The sequence below is a fragment of the Epinephelus lanceolatus genome, chromosome 8, assembly GCF_041903045.1.
Source record: "Epinephelus lanceolatus isolate andai-2023 chromosome 8, ASM4190304v1, whole genome shotgun sequence".
Classification (NCBI taxonomy): Eukaryota; Metazoa; Chordata; class Actinopteri; order Perciformes; family Serranidae; genus Epinephelus; species Epinephelus lanceolatus.
The window spans coordinates 37,510,189-37,522,580 of NC_135741.1; the positions used below are offsets into that span (position 1 = coordinate 37,510,189).

The following is a 12,392-nucleotide window of genomic DNA, read 5'->3' on the forward strand; positions in this document are numbered from 1 at the left end:
ATATAGTGAAAAACCCATTTCAAGCTAGCAACTTCCGCAGAATAGCAGCTGTAGCCATGAGTGACATCAACAGGATGATGAGAAATGCTAAAACATAGTGTACCAGTAACACAAAGAGAGAGGAGTCAGCAAAGTGAGTCAGTAATGTCAGTTAACCTAAAAGTGCAGTCTCGTGTCAACATCACGAGGGACAACATTATTAAATATTGAAATATCATAACAACTCTTTTGGGGCTTTTCATCAAAACAGCAGTGGTGACACAATCAATTCCTCGCCATAACCCGACAACAGGACTCAGCATTCAAATAGTCTTCTACTCCCACTTTCCATCAGACACCTCTTCTCCTATAGCAGACCACTCCATCACATCTCCGCGGTTTGGCAGCTACCATCTGTCTGCTACTGTCCTTGGCTTATTTCTTCCCCAGTTTGTCTTCAGCTGGCCAGCTCAGCAGAATAATGAATAACTGGAACATGTCCCCAATCTGTCTCCCTAAATCACTTTGAGAAAGTTTAGTGGAACATTTATTTTGTTTTCACTGATCGATCGCTCTCTGAACTCTTTGTTCAACCTCCCTCTCTCTGCCGTCTCTTTTTTCAGTCGTCGTCCTATTTTTCCACTTTGGTGCCAAACTGACACATTTTGTCATCTTACAGCTGCAGAGGCTTTTCAATGTTCTCACACAGCTGGTGCTTCCTGCAGAAGGACACGCAGTAATGAGGCTCCTTTTGAAGCCAAATCAGTGAAGATATCTGAGCCCTGATCTCTGTATCAGTGTAGGAACATACCAACGCTTGGATAGATTCAAACAGGATGCTGAGCTGTAGCTAGAGACGAGACCCTGCCAAATTAAAAGCCTTTTTGCAAACTGTCAGATTGCCCCTCCTTACAGAATTTGTGTGAACCAAGAACATTGACACGCTGCAACTGTTCTGACAGCAGGGTGCTGGAAGAACCATTTGCTGTGAAAGGTATTACACAGTTTTCCCTTTCAAACCAAGTCACCCCATGCTGCATTGAACAAGCAGTAAAGATTGAGATCCACAGGATTATCCTTGACTGTGGACCACCGTGTGTCTCCCCTTTCACTGATGTTGGACCAGCAATGGAACACAAAGGAAAGGGTGGCCTCGGTCTCAGACAACTAGATGGATAGAGTGAGAAAGAGAGGGATGAGAGGCAGCGAGACAGAGAGCACTCTGGGTATAGGTACTCATGTTGCCCATATTGATCATTCACACATGCATTACAAACGAGACCGAGGAACAAAACACCTGCCTAACATTTCACCCGTCAAAAAGAAATAGTTGCTGTCTGCGCAGGGGCACATTCTGCAATGCTCTTTGTCAGCTCAAGGCAGCGGCGTCATTTTGTTTGCCAAACGCTGTCTTTTGGAGCAGAGATAAGTGGGAGAATGAAGGAGGAGGGGAACGATTTGACTGAAGTCAGCACATGATAGTTTTATAAATCAGCTGGCTGGCAGTAGAAATAGTTGGGAGACTAAATGAAGTGTGGTGACTATGAATAATGTATAGAAGAGAGAAATGGAACAGAGGCAGAGTCGTGGAGGAAACAGTATGAACTCTGCATGAATCTGCTGTAACTGTTGGTCAACAGTCATGCACTCTGTCCCTTTCTCCAATCTGATTTCTTCACATCAGGGTGGAGTTGTACACTAACTTGCTTTCTGGAGAATTCTGATTTTGGGAAACATGCTGCTGACCCTGTTCTAACTGGGCTGCTTGGTGTAATTTGGCTCCAAATGCTGTATTATCCTACAAAAACCATCCCTGCTGCCTTCACTAGATTCAGCCATGAAGTTAGCTCTTTAGAGCGAGTTCATCAACACAAAACAACACAAATGGTAAAGAAGGGGTTTTAGCTAGCTGTTATAGTATTCAGTTAATATTTCAGAAGTACCTAGAGGCTGTGTGAGTGTGTGGTTTCACATTAAAGCACAGGCTTACTTCTGGGCATCCAGCCGTCTCTGGGGAGTCGATATGCTGTGCACAGTGAATTCCTTAATATTGTAGCATTTCAACCCCTCACTACCAAGCATGCGGTATCACTGAGTCGGAAGGACTCGGGCATGGCTGGAGGGCAAACTACCAGCGAAAGTTTACCCACCTTTTCGTTTGGAGAATAAAGCTGACATTTGCTTTCATTTAAATAGCATGGACAAAACTGCTGCAAGTACATGTGTTAGAAGATTTTACACTTAAAGGTCAGTTTACTAGTAATTGGGAGTATGACTCAGCTTGTGTGAACATTAATGTCTTCTGCAGCTCTGCAGGAGCTGTATCAAGCCTGCGAAAATAGAAATAGTGGTCGACCAGTGGCGGATCTTCCTCTAGGCGATTTGGCAGCCGTCTAAATAGGCTAGGCCCCCACCCCCCACAAAACCCCCATAACATTCATTCAGAAAGTTTTGAGTGCAGTTCACCTTGATCATTGCAGTCAGGACATGCTAGACAACTGATGGGTATGATGTAAGAGCAAGTAAAAAGGCAAAAACAATCCAGGGCACATTACCCAAAAAAGAGAATAATGGAAGACGTCATCCATTAGCTCTTGTTCTTATTTGTATTCATTCTCATTTGAAATAAATATAACAGATAGATTTTTGGGGGGTGGGGTGGGGGTTACTTGCCTAGGCCGCCAAATGTTTAGGTCCAGCACTGTTGTTGACAACATGAAGTCTGCATTTCAGACACAGACTTTGAGAGATGTGGGCGATTATGAGACAGGGAGGGTTACTACTGGCTGCATGATGGGAAATGTAGGATCCAAGTGTGGATATCTCAGCCTCTGCTGCACCGATTCTGACCACTTTTTTTTCTGCCCTTCCTTAGCACCCCAAACTTTATTGGAGTGCACCACTAAATGACTGCAGTACTCCTTTAATGTGTGAGAATTAAGGGATGGTTTTAGCTCGCTGGATTGTTGTCAGTGGTGGCTGCTTGTCTCAATGCTGACCATTCACCAAAGGTCACACATCACCTATATTATGCATGATCACAGACAATGTTTTGTATGCAAGCCAGACCTCTCACACACACAGACACACAAATACCTTAACTACAAGAAGCTCAGAGACTGTTAGTGGCTGTAGTATCCAGAACACTCCATGTGCACACACACACACACACACACACACACACAGTATGTATGTGCAGAGCCTGACTGCAACGTTAATTAGTGAAAGTACTGACGCGGCGCGGAGCTGTCCACAGACCGCGGTGCTGAAACCCGCTGCTGCCGCAACACATGAGAATTCCAATCAATGGAAAACACTAGTGTGTAAAAATGTGAGCACATGTCGGAGACACACAAGACTGCAGGCATGTGTGTCTCCGACATGTGCTCACATTTTTACACACTAGTGTGTAAAATGAGCCAAAATGCCAATACGACAGAAGTTGCAAGAGGCGGCATGCAGAGTTAAAGCAGGAGTTCTGCAGGTGAAGTGATACCCCTCCTATAACCGGGCTGTAGCAGCTTGGCAGCATGACAAGGCTTAACCCTTTAATGCGCCAACTAAACATCATCATCAATGTAAAACCAGACACAAAACCCGAAAAACTCCATCACATCTCCTCCAAAAAAAAAAACCCTGCCACAGTAACAGGGGAGTGTAAAAAAAGGCCACGGTGACAGAATCAACATGCTTGGCTGAACATCACTTACACATAAGCGTGGTAGATGAACGCCCATCCCCGCGGTCTCTCCAGCGCATTATAGAGGAAATTCTGTAGTTTCCGATAGCTGGCATTTTTCTTCGACGGTCTGGGTCTCCCGGCGGAGATGCTGGACCTTGGTCTGCAGAGGATGCTGCTCCGCTTGGTGCTGTCTGAACCCGCAATGAGCAGCGCACCATCCCTGCTGGATTCAGGAGCCCCCGGGTCCAATCCGACAAAGCCGACTTTGTGCTTCTTCTCTCCGGCTTGAGCTGGGTAAACCCCGCCGTTGAGAGATTTCTTCACCATTCTAAAGTCGAGACGACTCTACAGAGGAGTTGTCCGTGCCCTTGCCGCGGGGATGCATCACCGGTGCTGAGGGGTGTGTGCTGGTGGTGAATGCAGTCGGTGTCGGTCCCCCTAGAAAACCAATTGCAATAACCGTGCGAAACTGCACAGTGTATGCTTTTACCTTAGCCCCTTCCGGCCATTTGACACACACAGCAAGGAGGGAAATGCACATGATTTTCACTCCACAGTCTAATCGCGTTGGCCATCAGCAATTCAGATACAATCTGCATAATGGCTCAGAAATGACTAAGTTAAAGTGAACATGTGACCGGCCTGCTTCTAATGCAACAACATCTGGCCTGGTTTGTCAGTCTGAAGCAAAACCAATTACGAGTTATTGATCAGGAGAAGATCATGGCTTGTGTTTTAGGAAATGTCTGTCTAAAAATATATCCCCAGATAACCTTTCATCCTAGCTACTTAAGTCCAGCCCCAGAGAGAAGCTGCAAAGATGATCATGCAATATTCATATGTGCAGCTTTCTTCAGTCAGTGTAATGGACACCTGAAACTATGTCAAGCTATGTTCTTAAGGGTTCTGTATGAGTACAGGACACATACAGTGCTTGCCAAAATTTGATCTGTCAGTATCAGTGAGACATAAAACAGAGAAATGGACAGTCCTCACTTAGCTGAGCGCTGAAAGACAATGTAGATCAATTAGAATCAAACTGACGTGGAAGATACACGATTAAATTATGTATAACAGTATGAGTGAATTCAGTGTCCCCATGATACACATTAGGTTAGCTAGACAGCAAGAGGTGATCAAAGATCTCATGTATTGTGACATAAAGCAAAATTATGAGCAAGTGGACTAAGAGAAGAAAACACTTCAGCCACAGGTTCAATTGTTGACTTCCAGTAGCACTTAGTCACACCCTGCCGATGTGCTGTGCAGGCAAAGATGTGATAATCTCCTCCTTTTGGGTCATTCATACACATCTACAGAAAAGCACAGCTGACCAAAGGCAACATAAACAGAACATGTTGTGACGCTCTGTGTGTTAACATTTTGATATCGGACATCATGGTCCTGTCGGGTCATCGCTTGCGAACACTTCTGCTTCATTGAAAACCATCATTGTACTGTGAACATTTTATTTACTAGCTTGTTAAGATTGCATTTACAATGATATTTTAGAAAGATTTCACAAAGATCCTTTGTACAGTTATTTTCAAGCAACATAAAATTGCAAATAAAGTATATACAAAAACATTAGAATAATGTAAATAAACGTGTAATCAGTGACATATGTTTGTCCGGCTACACCGACATGCTGCAGTCATTAGCTCATTGAAACTGGTGACATGCTTTAAACCAGATTGTGGTAACTACTGCTGCATTCTGAGTTTATACATTGTACACAGCTCAGATTAGGAGTAAATTTGATATGGGAAATGATAACAATGCACATATCCGCTGAGTCTAATATGCCAGCAGGGGGATGTAGATTTACAGTGGCCATGCTAGTGCTGAGGGATGCGTAGAGACTATTGGAACATGCTCATTTGGAACCAGACTGCTTTTAAATAAATAAAAAGGACTAAGTGATCGGCCTAATGAATGCAGCATGTCAAGAGAGATTCATGAAATGCATGTCGATCCTTTTTAACAGTCAGAAAACAACAAGTTGTCAGTGAGGTTATGCTCAGCAAAGAGAAACAATGTCTCTTCGAATGCACAGTCATGAATACAAAACATTTTATATACTATATTATCTCCATAAAAATAATCCAATTTAATTTATAGCATTACTCAGACATATCCTATCTTTCTTTTCTGTGACATTGTTACAGTTTGTATGTACAAGAAATTAAAATTTTCAGTAAAATAATGTTAACTGTGTTTCAGACTTGAAACGATCCCTTTGTTTACGTCATCCACAAACTGCTTACAGTACTTTTTGCTAACACTGCTACTTGAATGGACCAATCATTGTGCTTAATACCTACAGTAAATACAACAGTAAAAACCAATTTTTAAAAAGTCAAGATCATGTCTCAGTTAACAGAAGGCAATCCTTGAACTAGTACATTTGAATTAATATATTAATAATTTAACAACCTGTTGACTTAGCTGCTTATTGACCAGCAGCCTTGTATGGTTTACTTTAGCTTCCTTTGTCCTGATTCTAATTAGCTAGCTTCTGTTCATCTTCCCGCTCTTGCTGTCCCTGAAGATCAATGTAACACTTCCTGACGTGATCAAAGTCCACACATATAAATAAAATACACAAGCAGTTATGTCTTTAAAAAATGGCATGCCATTGGTCCTTTAAATACTGTTCAATACGTAGGCTGGAATGCTTTTAGATTCTTTAATACCTGATATAGTATAAGAGAGGGATAAAAATGCTCCTTCCGGACACAATAAATAAATATCCTTCATATAGTGCAGTAATACAGTACTCACACTAAACCTACAGTAATTGCACAGTAACCACATGCAAAGGGCTGAATATAAGAGCAGCCCCCCCACCCCTATCATATGTCTTTTCATCTATCCCTCAATATCCCTACTTCCATCTCTCTGCCTATTCTTTGACTTTCTGCATCTATTCAACCAGCCTACATACATGAATACCAGGGTATTCAAGTATTCTACTTCACTTGGGGTCCCAACATTGAGCCCTGGGGAACACCAGCCCAAACAGACAAAGAGACAGCTCTCTGAAGTTGCAGTCCAAGGCAAAGCGGATAACATCTGCATTTAGGGTGACAGTCAGCTACAGGTAGTTTGGTTAATCCAGTTAATAAAAGGAGCTCAGTTAGGAGCATAATCACTGTGGATGTGTTTCTGTATGAGGCCTCAAACTGGCATCTCCCTTATGTTGTGAACATTTTGCACCAGTTGTTAAGTCATTCATGTCAGCTTCGTGTAGACAGACAGCCAAAGCAGTAATACTTCTATCTGGGTGGCTTCCCAGGATGACAGTACATGACTAGTCTTGAGCTTCAGGCTGCATCAGTTTGACTGTAGGTGCTCCCTGGTAACTGTCATTAGTCATTTGTACAGTCTTCAGCCTGCACTTTGCACTGAAGAGTCTAGTGGTATCCATGGTGGAATGATCCCTGTGTAACTGGGGCAGTGGGAGGGGCAGGGGTCTTTCCATCGGGAGAGTCTCTTGGAAAGAAAGCGGTGAGACTCGCACTCTTTCGTTGTTGTCATCTCTCATCGGATCTTCCTGTTTCACATTCACCCTTTCTCTGAAGAGTTCTCTGAAGTGACGCTTTCCTTAGAGTTCCCCATCTGAGGGTGGCAAACACAGCTTGAAGAGCCTGTTGAAAAAAATAAATAAAATGAGGAGAATCCGCCTTGTCTAAGAGCATAAATGGTATCATTATCAAGAGGTGTCTGAAAGTGTTTTTCTTACAGTACCTTGGGAATGATGGAGGCATCTGGTCCATTACCTTGAGATTTTTAGCAGAGAGCTCCACTCTTGCCCCCTGATAATAGAGAAAACATCCTATAAGCTCTACAGTGACCATACTGCAGTTAGCTCAATTATCCTGAATAGCTAAGCAAACAAAAACCTACAGTGTCTAGAAGAACAATTGAGGAATTTACTGTGTGTTCATGTATTGTTTATATGATTTTGCCAAAGGCATCCGAAAGATTTTGTGGTTGAGGTGAAGAGTAGGTGAGAGAAATGGATGATCACAATGTATATGGACTCAAATTTGACATTAAAATATCATGTGATTTTTGCATACATTTTCTTTATCATGATATAGAAAAATGTAACTATCATAGAATAACTCATCTGCAAAATTACCTTTTGTAATCAATTACTCATCTCGTGTTACCTTGAATTTGTAAAGAAAACTTTATTTTTCTCATGCCTCCATGGTGAACTTAGAACCCAGAAAAAGGCAAACATTATTCATGAATTGAGGTAAACAAGGTTTCACAGCAAAACTATATCAAAACATCAGTTTACAAACTCTCACACAACAGTATAATCCAAGTCTCATTTATCCAGTTGTATGATCAGCTAAATCATTTAGATTTAAAACACATCAGTACAAACAGTCTCATGCACAGCCAAGTAGCGTGCCTGAACTGGCACATGTGTTTGAACTCTGCTCAAGCCAAACTTGTACACATGCGTGGGCTCAGGCACGCTCAGGGTAGGCTCATAGGCAGAAGTGTTTTATATTTAAATGTTTTACCAAAAATGCTTGTGTTTGGGAATGGTGAGCACTTGACTGGATAAATGAGACTTGGATTGTACTACAGGAGTTGTGTGACAGTTTGTAAACTGATGTTTTGCTGTTGTTAAACACAGACGTTGTTTACTTCGATTTATGAGGAATGTTCGCCTTTTTAGATTCAGTGTGGAGGCATGCAAGAAAAACAACATTTCTTAATGAATTTACACACAGAGTATTGATATACAAATGTCTGTTTTAGAGGTAAAGTATTCATTTCATACTGTAATACTGATTTCAACTATCTTCAACAACTTTCTAGTGAACAAAATATTAGTGCAGAGAAACTACACTTTAGTTAGGCAGTGCTACAAACTCCTGAGGGATCGCTACTGGACTCTGTCTGGGATCAGCTGTCTCTGAGCTCTTTACCTGTTTGCGCATGATATCCATGGTCTGCATGATGCAGCGTGGCATGAGACCATGGTTCCTGGCTAAGATCATTGCCTGCTCCAGTGTCACATTTAGGGTACATCTGCAAAGGACAAAAAGGTAAGAGGTCAGCACTGTGTGTATCTTTGTAACACACACTAATGAGGTTGACCATATGTTCACCTGCTGGACACCTTGGAGTAGAGATTAATTCAAAACAGTGATGTTCAGTGGTGAATGTCATCCACCCTGCACTGTGTTAATCTTTATTCCAGCTGACAGTCTAGTGTTACTACATGAGCAGTATAATAGTGTTGGTGTGGTGCCTGGCTGACCTTTGCATGCCTGTACCACACATGGTGATGTGGCAGGCTCCCAGGCGGTTACACAGCTCAGAGGACACACACAGCACGCTGACACCTGACGGGTGGCCTTGGGCGCTTGGGCGCACGTTGACGTAGGACTGCATTAGTCGACAAAGATCGTCCAGTGTGTTCAGGGGTCGCAGCAGCTAGGAGGAGGAGAAAGTGAAGGTCGGAGAGGGTCAGCGGTTAAATGGACTGCTGACAAGAAATTATAGCACAGTGTGGCAGAAGTGTCCATTTTACCAAGTCATTTAGACAACTATTACGTTTTGAATCTGCATTTTGTAAAATCAAGTAGAGGAAAAAGTAACTTGTTTCCTATAATTTCTTCAGTTCTGGTAATTCTCTCAAGACAAGTGACAGAACACTGAAATTAGATAAAAAATAGTTAAAAAAAAAAAAAGTTGATTTGAAACAAGAAATTACCCCAGAAAAATTGATATACTTAATATTCAATACTAGACTAAGTAGAGTAACTGACTTGTTAAGATGGTGCACCAGCAGAAATAGAGGGAAAACCATTACAAATGACACACAGAGATTCAACTCTTGTAGTCTTTCTTTTGAAAGACAGTGAAAACCTGAGAATAAGGCTCTAGATATTGAAACTATGTTCTATTCAGTTTTAATCACTGTAATCTAGTTCAGCTACAGTCAGTTTAAGACACTAGAACTGTCTTTCTAATCTAATCATCGCTGAGGTTCAAATGTTCAAGTGTTGAGGTTAGTTGGAGTTAATAGGGAAGTCTTGACGTGCTAATGGGGAGGTTTCCAGCGGAAGGGAAACAGGACACCAGTTCATCTTACTTTTGAAATGCTTGGTTGAAGGTCTCTAACTTCAAGGCCGAGTATCTGTGCTTGCATTTATATTCAGTCACAACATTATATAAAAAATGGACTTATGTTACAAGAACAGGATATAAGTTACGTGATAACAGACCACATAGTCTATGATGTAGACAGCAAAAGCAACAAACTGGAGATGTATCAGAATAAGTGTATATCTACCTGGTCTATCTTCATTGCTGTGGTGTTTGAGTCTGTGGGGAGATTGGACTTCTCCAAATAGAACGCCCTGTTGGGATAAAAACACATCTATTTCAGTTTTAAAAACTCTACAGATTTTTCTGCTCTGACTCACTCTGTGTGAGAGCTGAGTCATCTACTAGCAGCTAGAGTACTTCACTGTATAGAATATGCATCTGCCACAGTACATGTTTCATCATTTATTGATGTTGCATGAGTCATTCCCTGGGAATTAATGTGCACATATTAGAAATCGGGGCCATATCAATACGTTTTAAAAAAACATGAATGTGTTCCAGAGCAATAAACAGGAACTATTTAAGTGGAAAAATCCAAATAAATACATACATTCATATATGCAAGTCTGGAAAGCCGAACTTTACAAATTATGGTTATTTTTTTTTAAAAAGTGAGGTTTTATTGTTGCTATTTTGTTTTTCTAATTGTTGTACATTGCACATATTTAAAAATATGATCATCTTCCAGACAAATTACCAGAAATGAAAAGCATTACATTTATTTTGACCTGTCAATAAAATTCATATCAAAGGCAGTTTTATAAATAAGTCAAGCATGCTGCGGAAATATTAAACAAGCTGTCTGTAAAAACTACACATGCTGATCTTTGAGAAACAGCAGATCTAATTTGTCAGTACTACATGAGCAACTCATGTTGCCAACAAAATCCTCTTAGTTGAAGTGGCACCGGTCTGGATAAATGATAAAGCTCTCACCTTGAAAAATTCTAGACCTTGAAAACAGTGAAAAGTAAAGTAAAACAGCAGTCGAAGCTTAGTTTCTGCTTGCTTATGCAACACCACAGGGTGAACTCTCCCTTTAAGGTGAAAGATATCCTGAGTGCTAGTGAGTACGCCACTGGAGGGCTGTGATGCAGTGTAGCACAGCGTACCTGAGTCTGCGGTAGTAGGCCTTGACCTTCTCTAGTGAGACAGCGTTAGTGCGCTGCTGGAACTCCTCCATTGCTGCGTAGTCCTGCTGGGACACTCCCTCCGGACGCTCGAGCGCTGGATTAAAACAGGCCCGAGGCATTTAGATCAGGGCACACGTTTATATGATCACATATTTTCATGCCCTCAAACTTTAAGCCTCCTGTCTTTATCCTCATCATTATACTGGCTTACACTTCCATGAACACAATTTTAATGTTAACCGGTGCAAATTTGGTGCTCACAGATATGGCTACACACAAACTTCAGCATCTGCAATATCACAGTCCTTTCCCCCAACCTGCAGCAAAGCCTATTCTCCAGTAGATGGCAATGTTCATCCAGAGATGACTGCTGAGTGGCTCTGAAGCCGCTGCAGCACTTTGTTCCACACTGATGTACATGAGAACAATATGAGCTTTCCTGTTAGGTTAGTGTTCCAGCTGGCACTTGTCTGTGGAAAATTAATGGCTTTTTGGCACACAGGCATGATGCATAATGCTATCCATTCATACTAGGCCAGCTGAGACTGATGGAGGCCTAGAAGGTGCATGGCAGCAAAGAAGAATGCAAAGGTGGAGTGTTTTAAATGGCCAATAAAAGGCTTCCATCTAACTTAATAAAGACATGGAAAGCTTTCAGGAACTGTCCATGTATGAGTGGCAAGATAATGCACTGAGAGTGTTTTTAAATTATATAATTCAATGTATAGTGTAAAAGAGTGATTTCACGTCCTCTGTGTTTCCATATAAACCTACCTTTTTTTCTAGTTTTTAAATCAGATAATACATAATTTAGACATTTTAAACAGAATTTTAGTTTTAGTTCTTGCTTAACTAACAACAACTCAGTTTAAAACTATATCTAGTATATCTCCGGTACTCATGTATTTCAAAGGAACAGCACCCAGCTCAACTTGCCACTGTTGTGTTGTGCTAGACTTATTTATCTACACCCTGGACTTCCAGTTTTTTAACTTTCTCCAGTTCCTCTCTCCCAGTCTGCCCAGTCTTACCCCTGGTGAAGAGGACGGTGTGGAGCTTGAGGCTGCCTCCATTTTGGAGCCGACTAGGCAGCTCACTGAAGTGACAGCTGTCCAGGTACAGAGTGACCCTTAGGGCCTGTCGGCTGCCCTCCACCTGGTAACACACCGGTGTGTCTGCAACACATAGAAAGAGACAGGAGAGACGTCAACAAGACTGCACTATTAGAATTTGGGCTATGAAGTTATTGGCCTTAAGTTGCCCTCAGATATTTTGTTATAGACGTCTACAGAGTGAACCAAAACAGTTCATTTCACATACACAGAATTCAACATTAATAATACGTGCGTAATAGTGAAGCTTTAAAGTGAAAAGAAGAATGACACCTGTGTATTGTGCTCTGTCACTATTAATGCGTGTTAAAGGGATAGTTTGTTTTTTTTTTAACTGTAGTT

The 12,392-nt window shown here is 41.6% G+C and overlaps 2 protein-coding genes across 11 annotated transcripts in view; both read right to left on the bottom strand.

Annotated features, from left to right (window-relative positions):
• Positions 1–4,248, bottom strand: part of LOC117258846 (potassium voltage-gated channel subfamily KQT member 2-like) — a 43,294-nt gene extending 39,046 nt beyond the window's left edge. For all 9 annotated transcript variants that reach the window (XR_013491956.1, XM_078170241.1, XM_078170240.1 and 6 more), the window contains exon 1: positions 3,690–4,248. Coding sequence is in view for 8 of the 9 variants with exons in the window: in XM_078170241.1 (XP_078026367.1) it covers positions 3,690–3,988 (299 nt within the window). In the remaining variant the exon portion in view is untranslated. The remainder of the gene's footprint in view (positions 1–3,689) is intronic.
• An 868-nt stretch (positions 4,249–5,116) lies between these two features.
• The window catches only part of prex1 (phosphatidylinositol-3,4,5-trisphosphate-dependent Rac exchange factor 1), a 95,328-nt gene continuing 88,052 nt past the window's right edge, over positions 5,117–12,392 (bottom strand). Inside the window, exons 34-41 of one of the 2 annotated variants that reach the window (XM_033629024.2) lie at positions 11,970–12,113; positions 10,918–11,032; positions 9,990–10,056; positions 9,789–9,833; positions 8,952–9,127; positions 8,617–8,719; positions 7,412–7,479; positions 5,117–7,311 (exon numbers count right to left, since the gene is read on the bottom strand). In XM_033629024.2, the coding sequence (XP_033484915.1) occupies positions 7,269–7,311; positions 7,412–7,479; positions 8,617–8,719; positions 8,952–9,127; positions 9,789–9,833; positions 9,990–10,056; positions 10,918–11,032; positions 11,970–12,113 (761 nt within the window). In that variant the 3' untranslated portion in view covers positions 5,117–7,268. The remainder of the gene's footprint in view (positions 7,312–7,411; positions 7,480–8,616; positions 8,720–8,951; positions 9,128–9,788; positions 9,834–9,989; positions 10,057–10,917; positions 11,033–11,969; positions 12,114–12,392) is intronic. The other variant, XM_033629025.2, reaches the window with a different exon arrangement.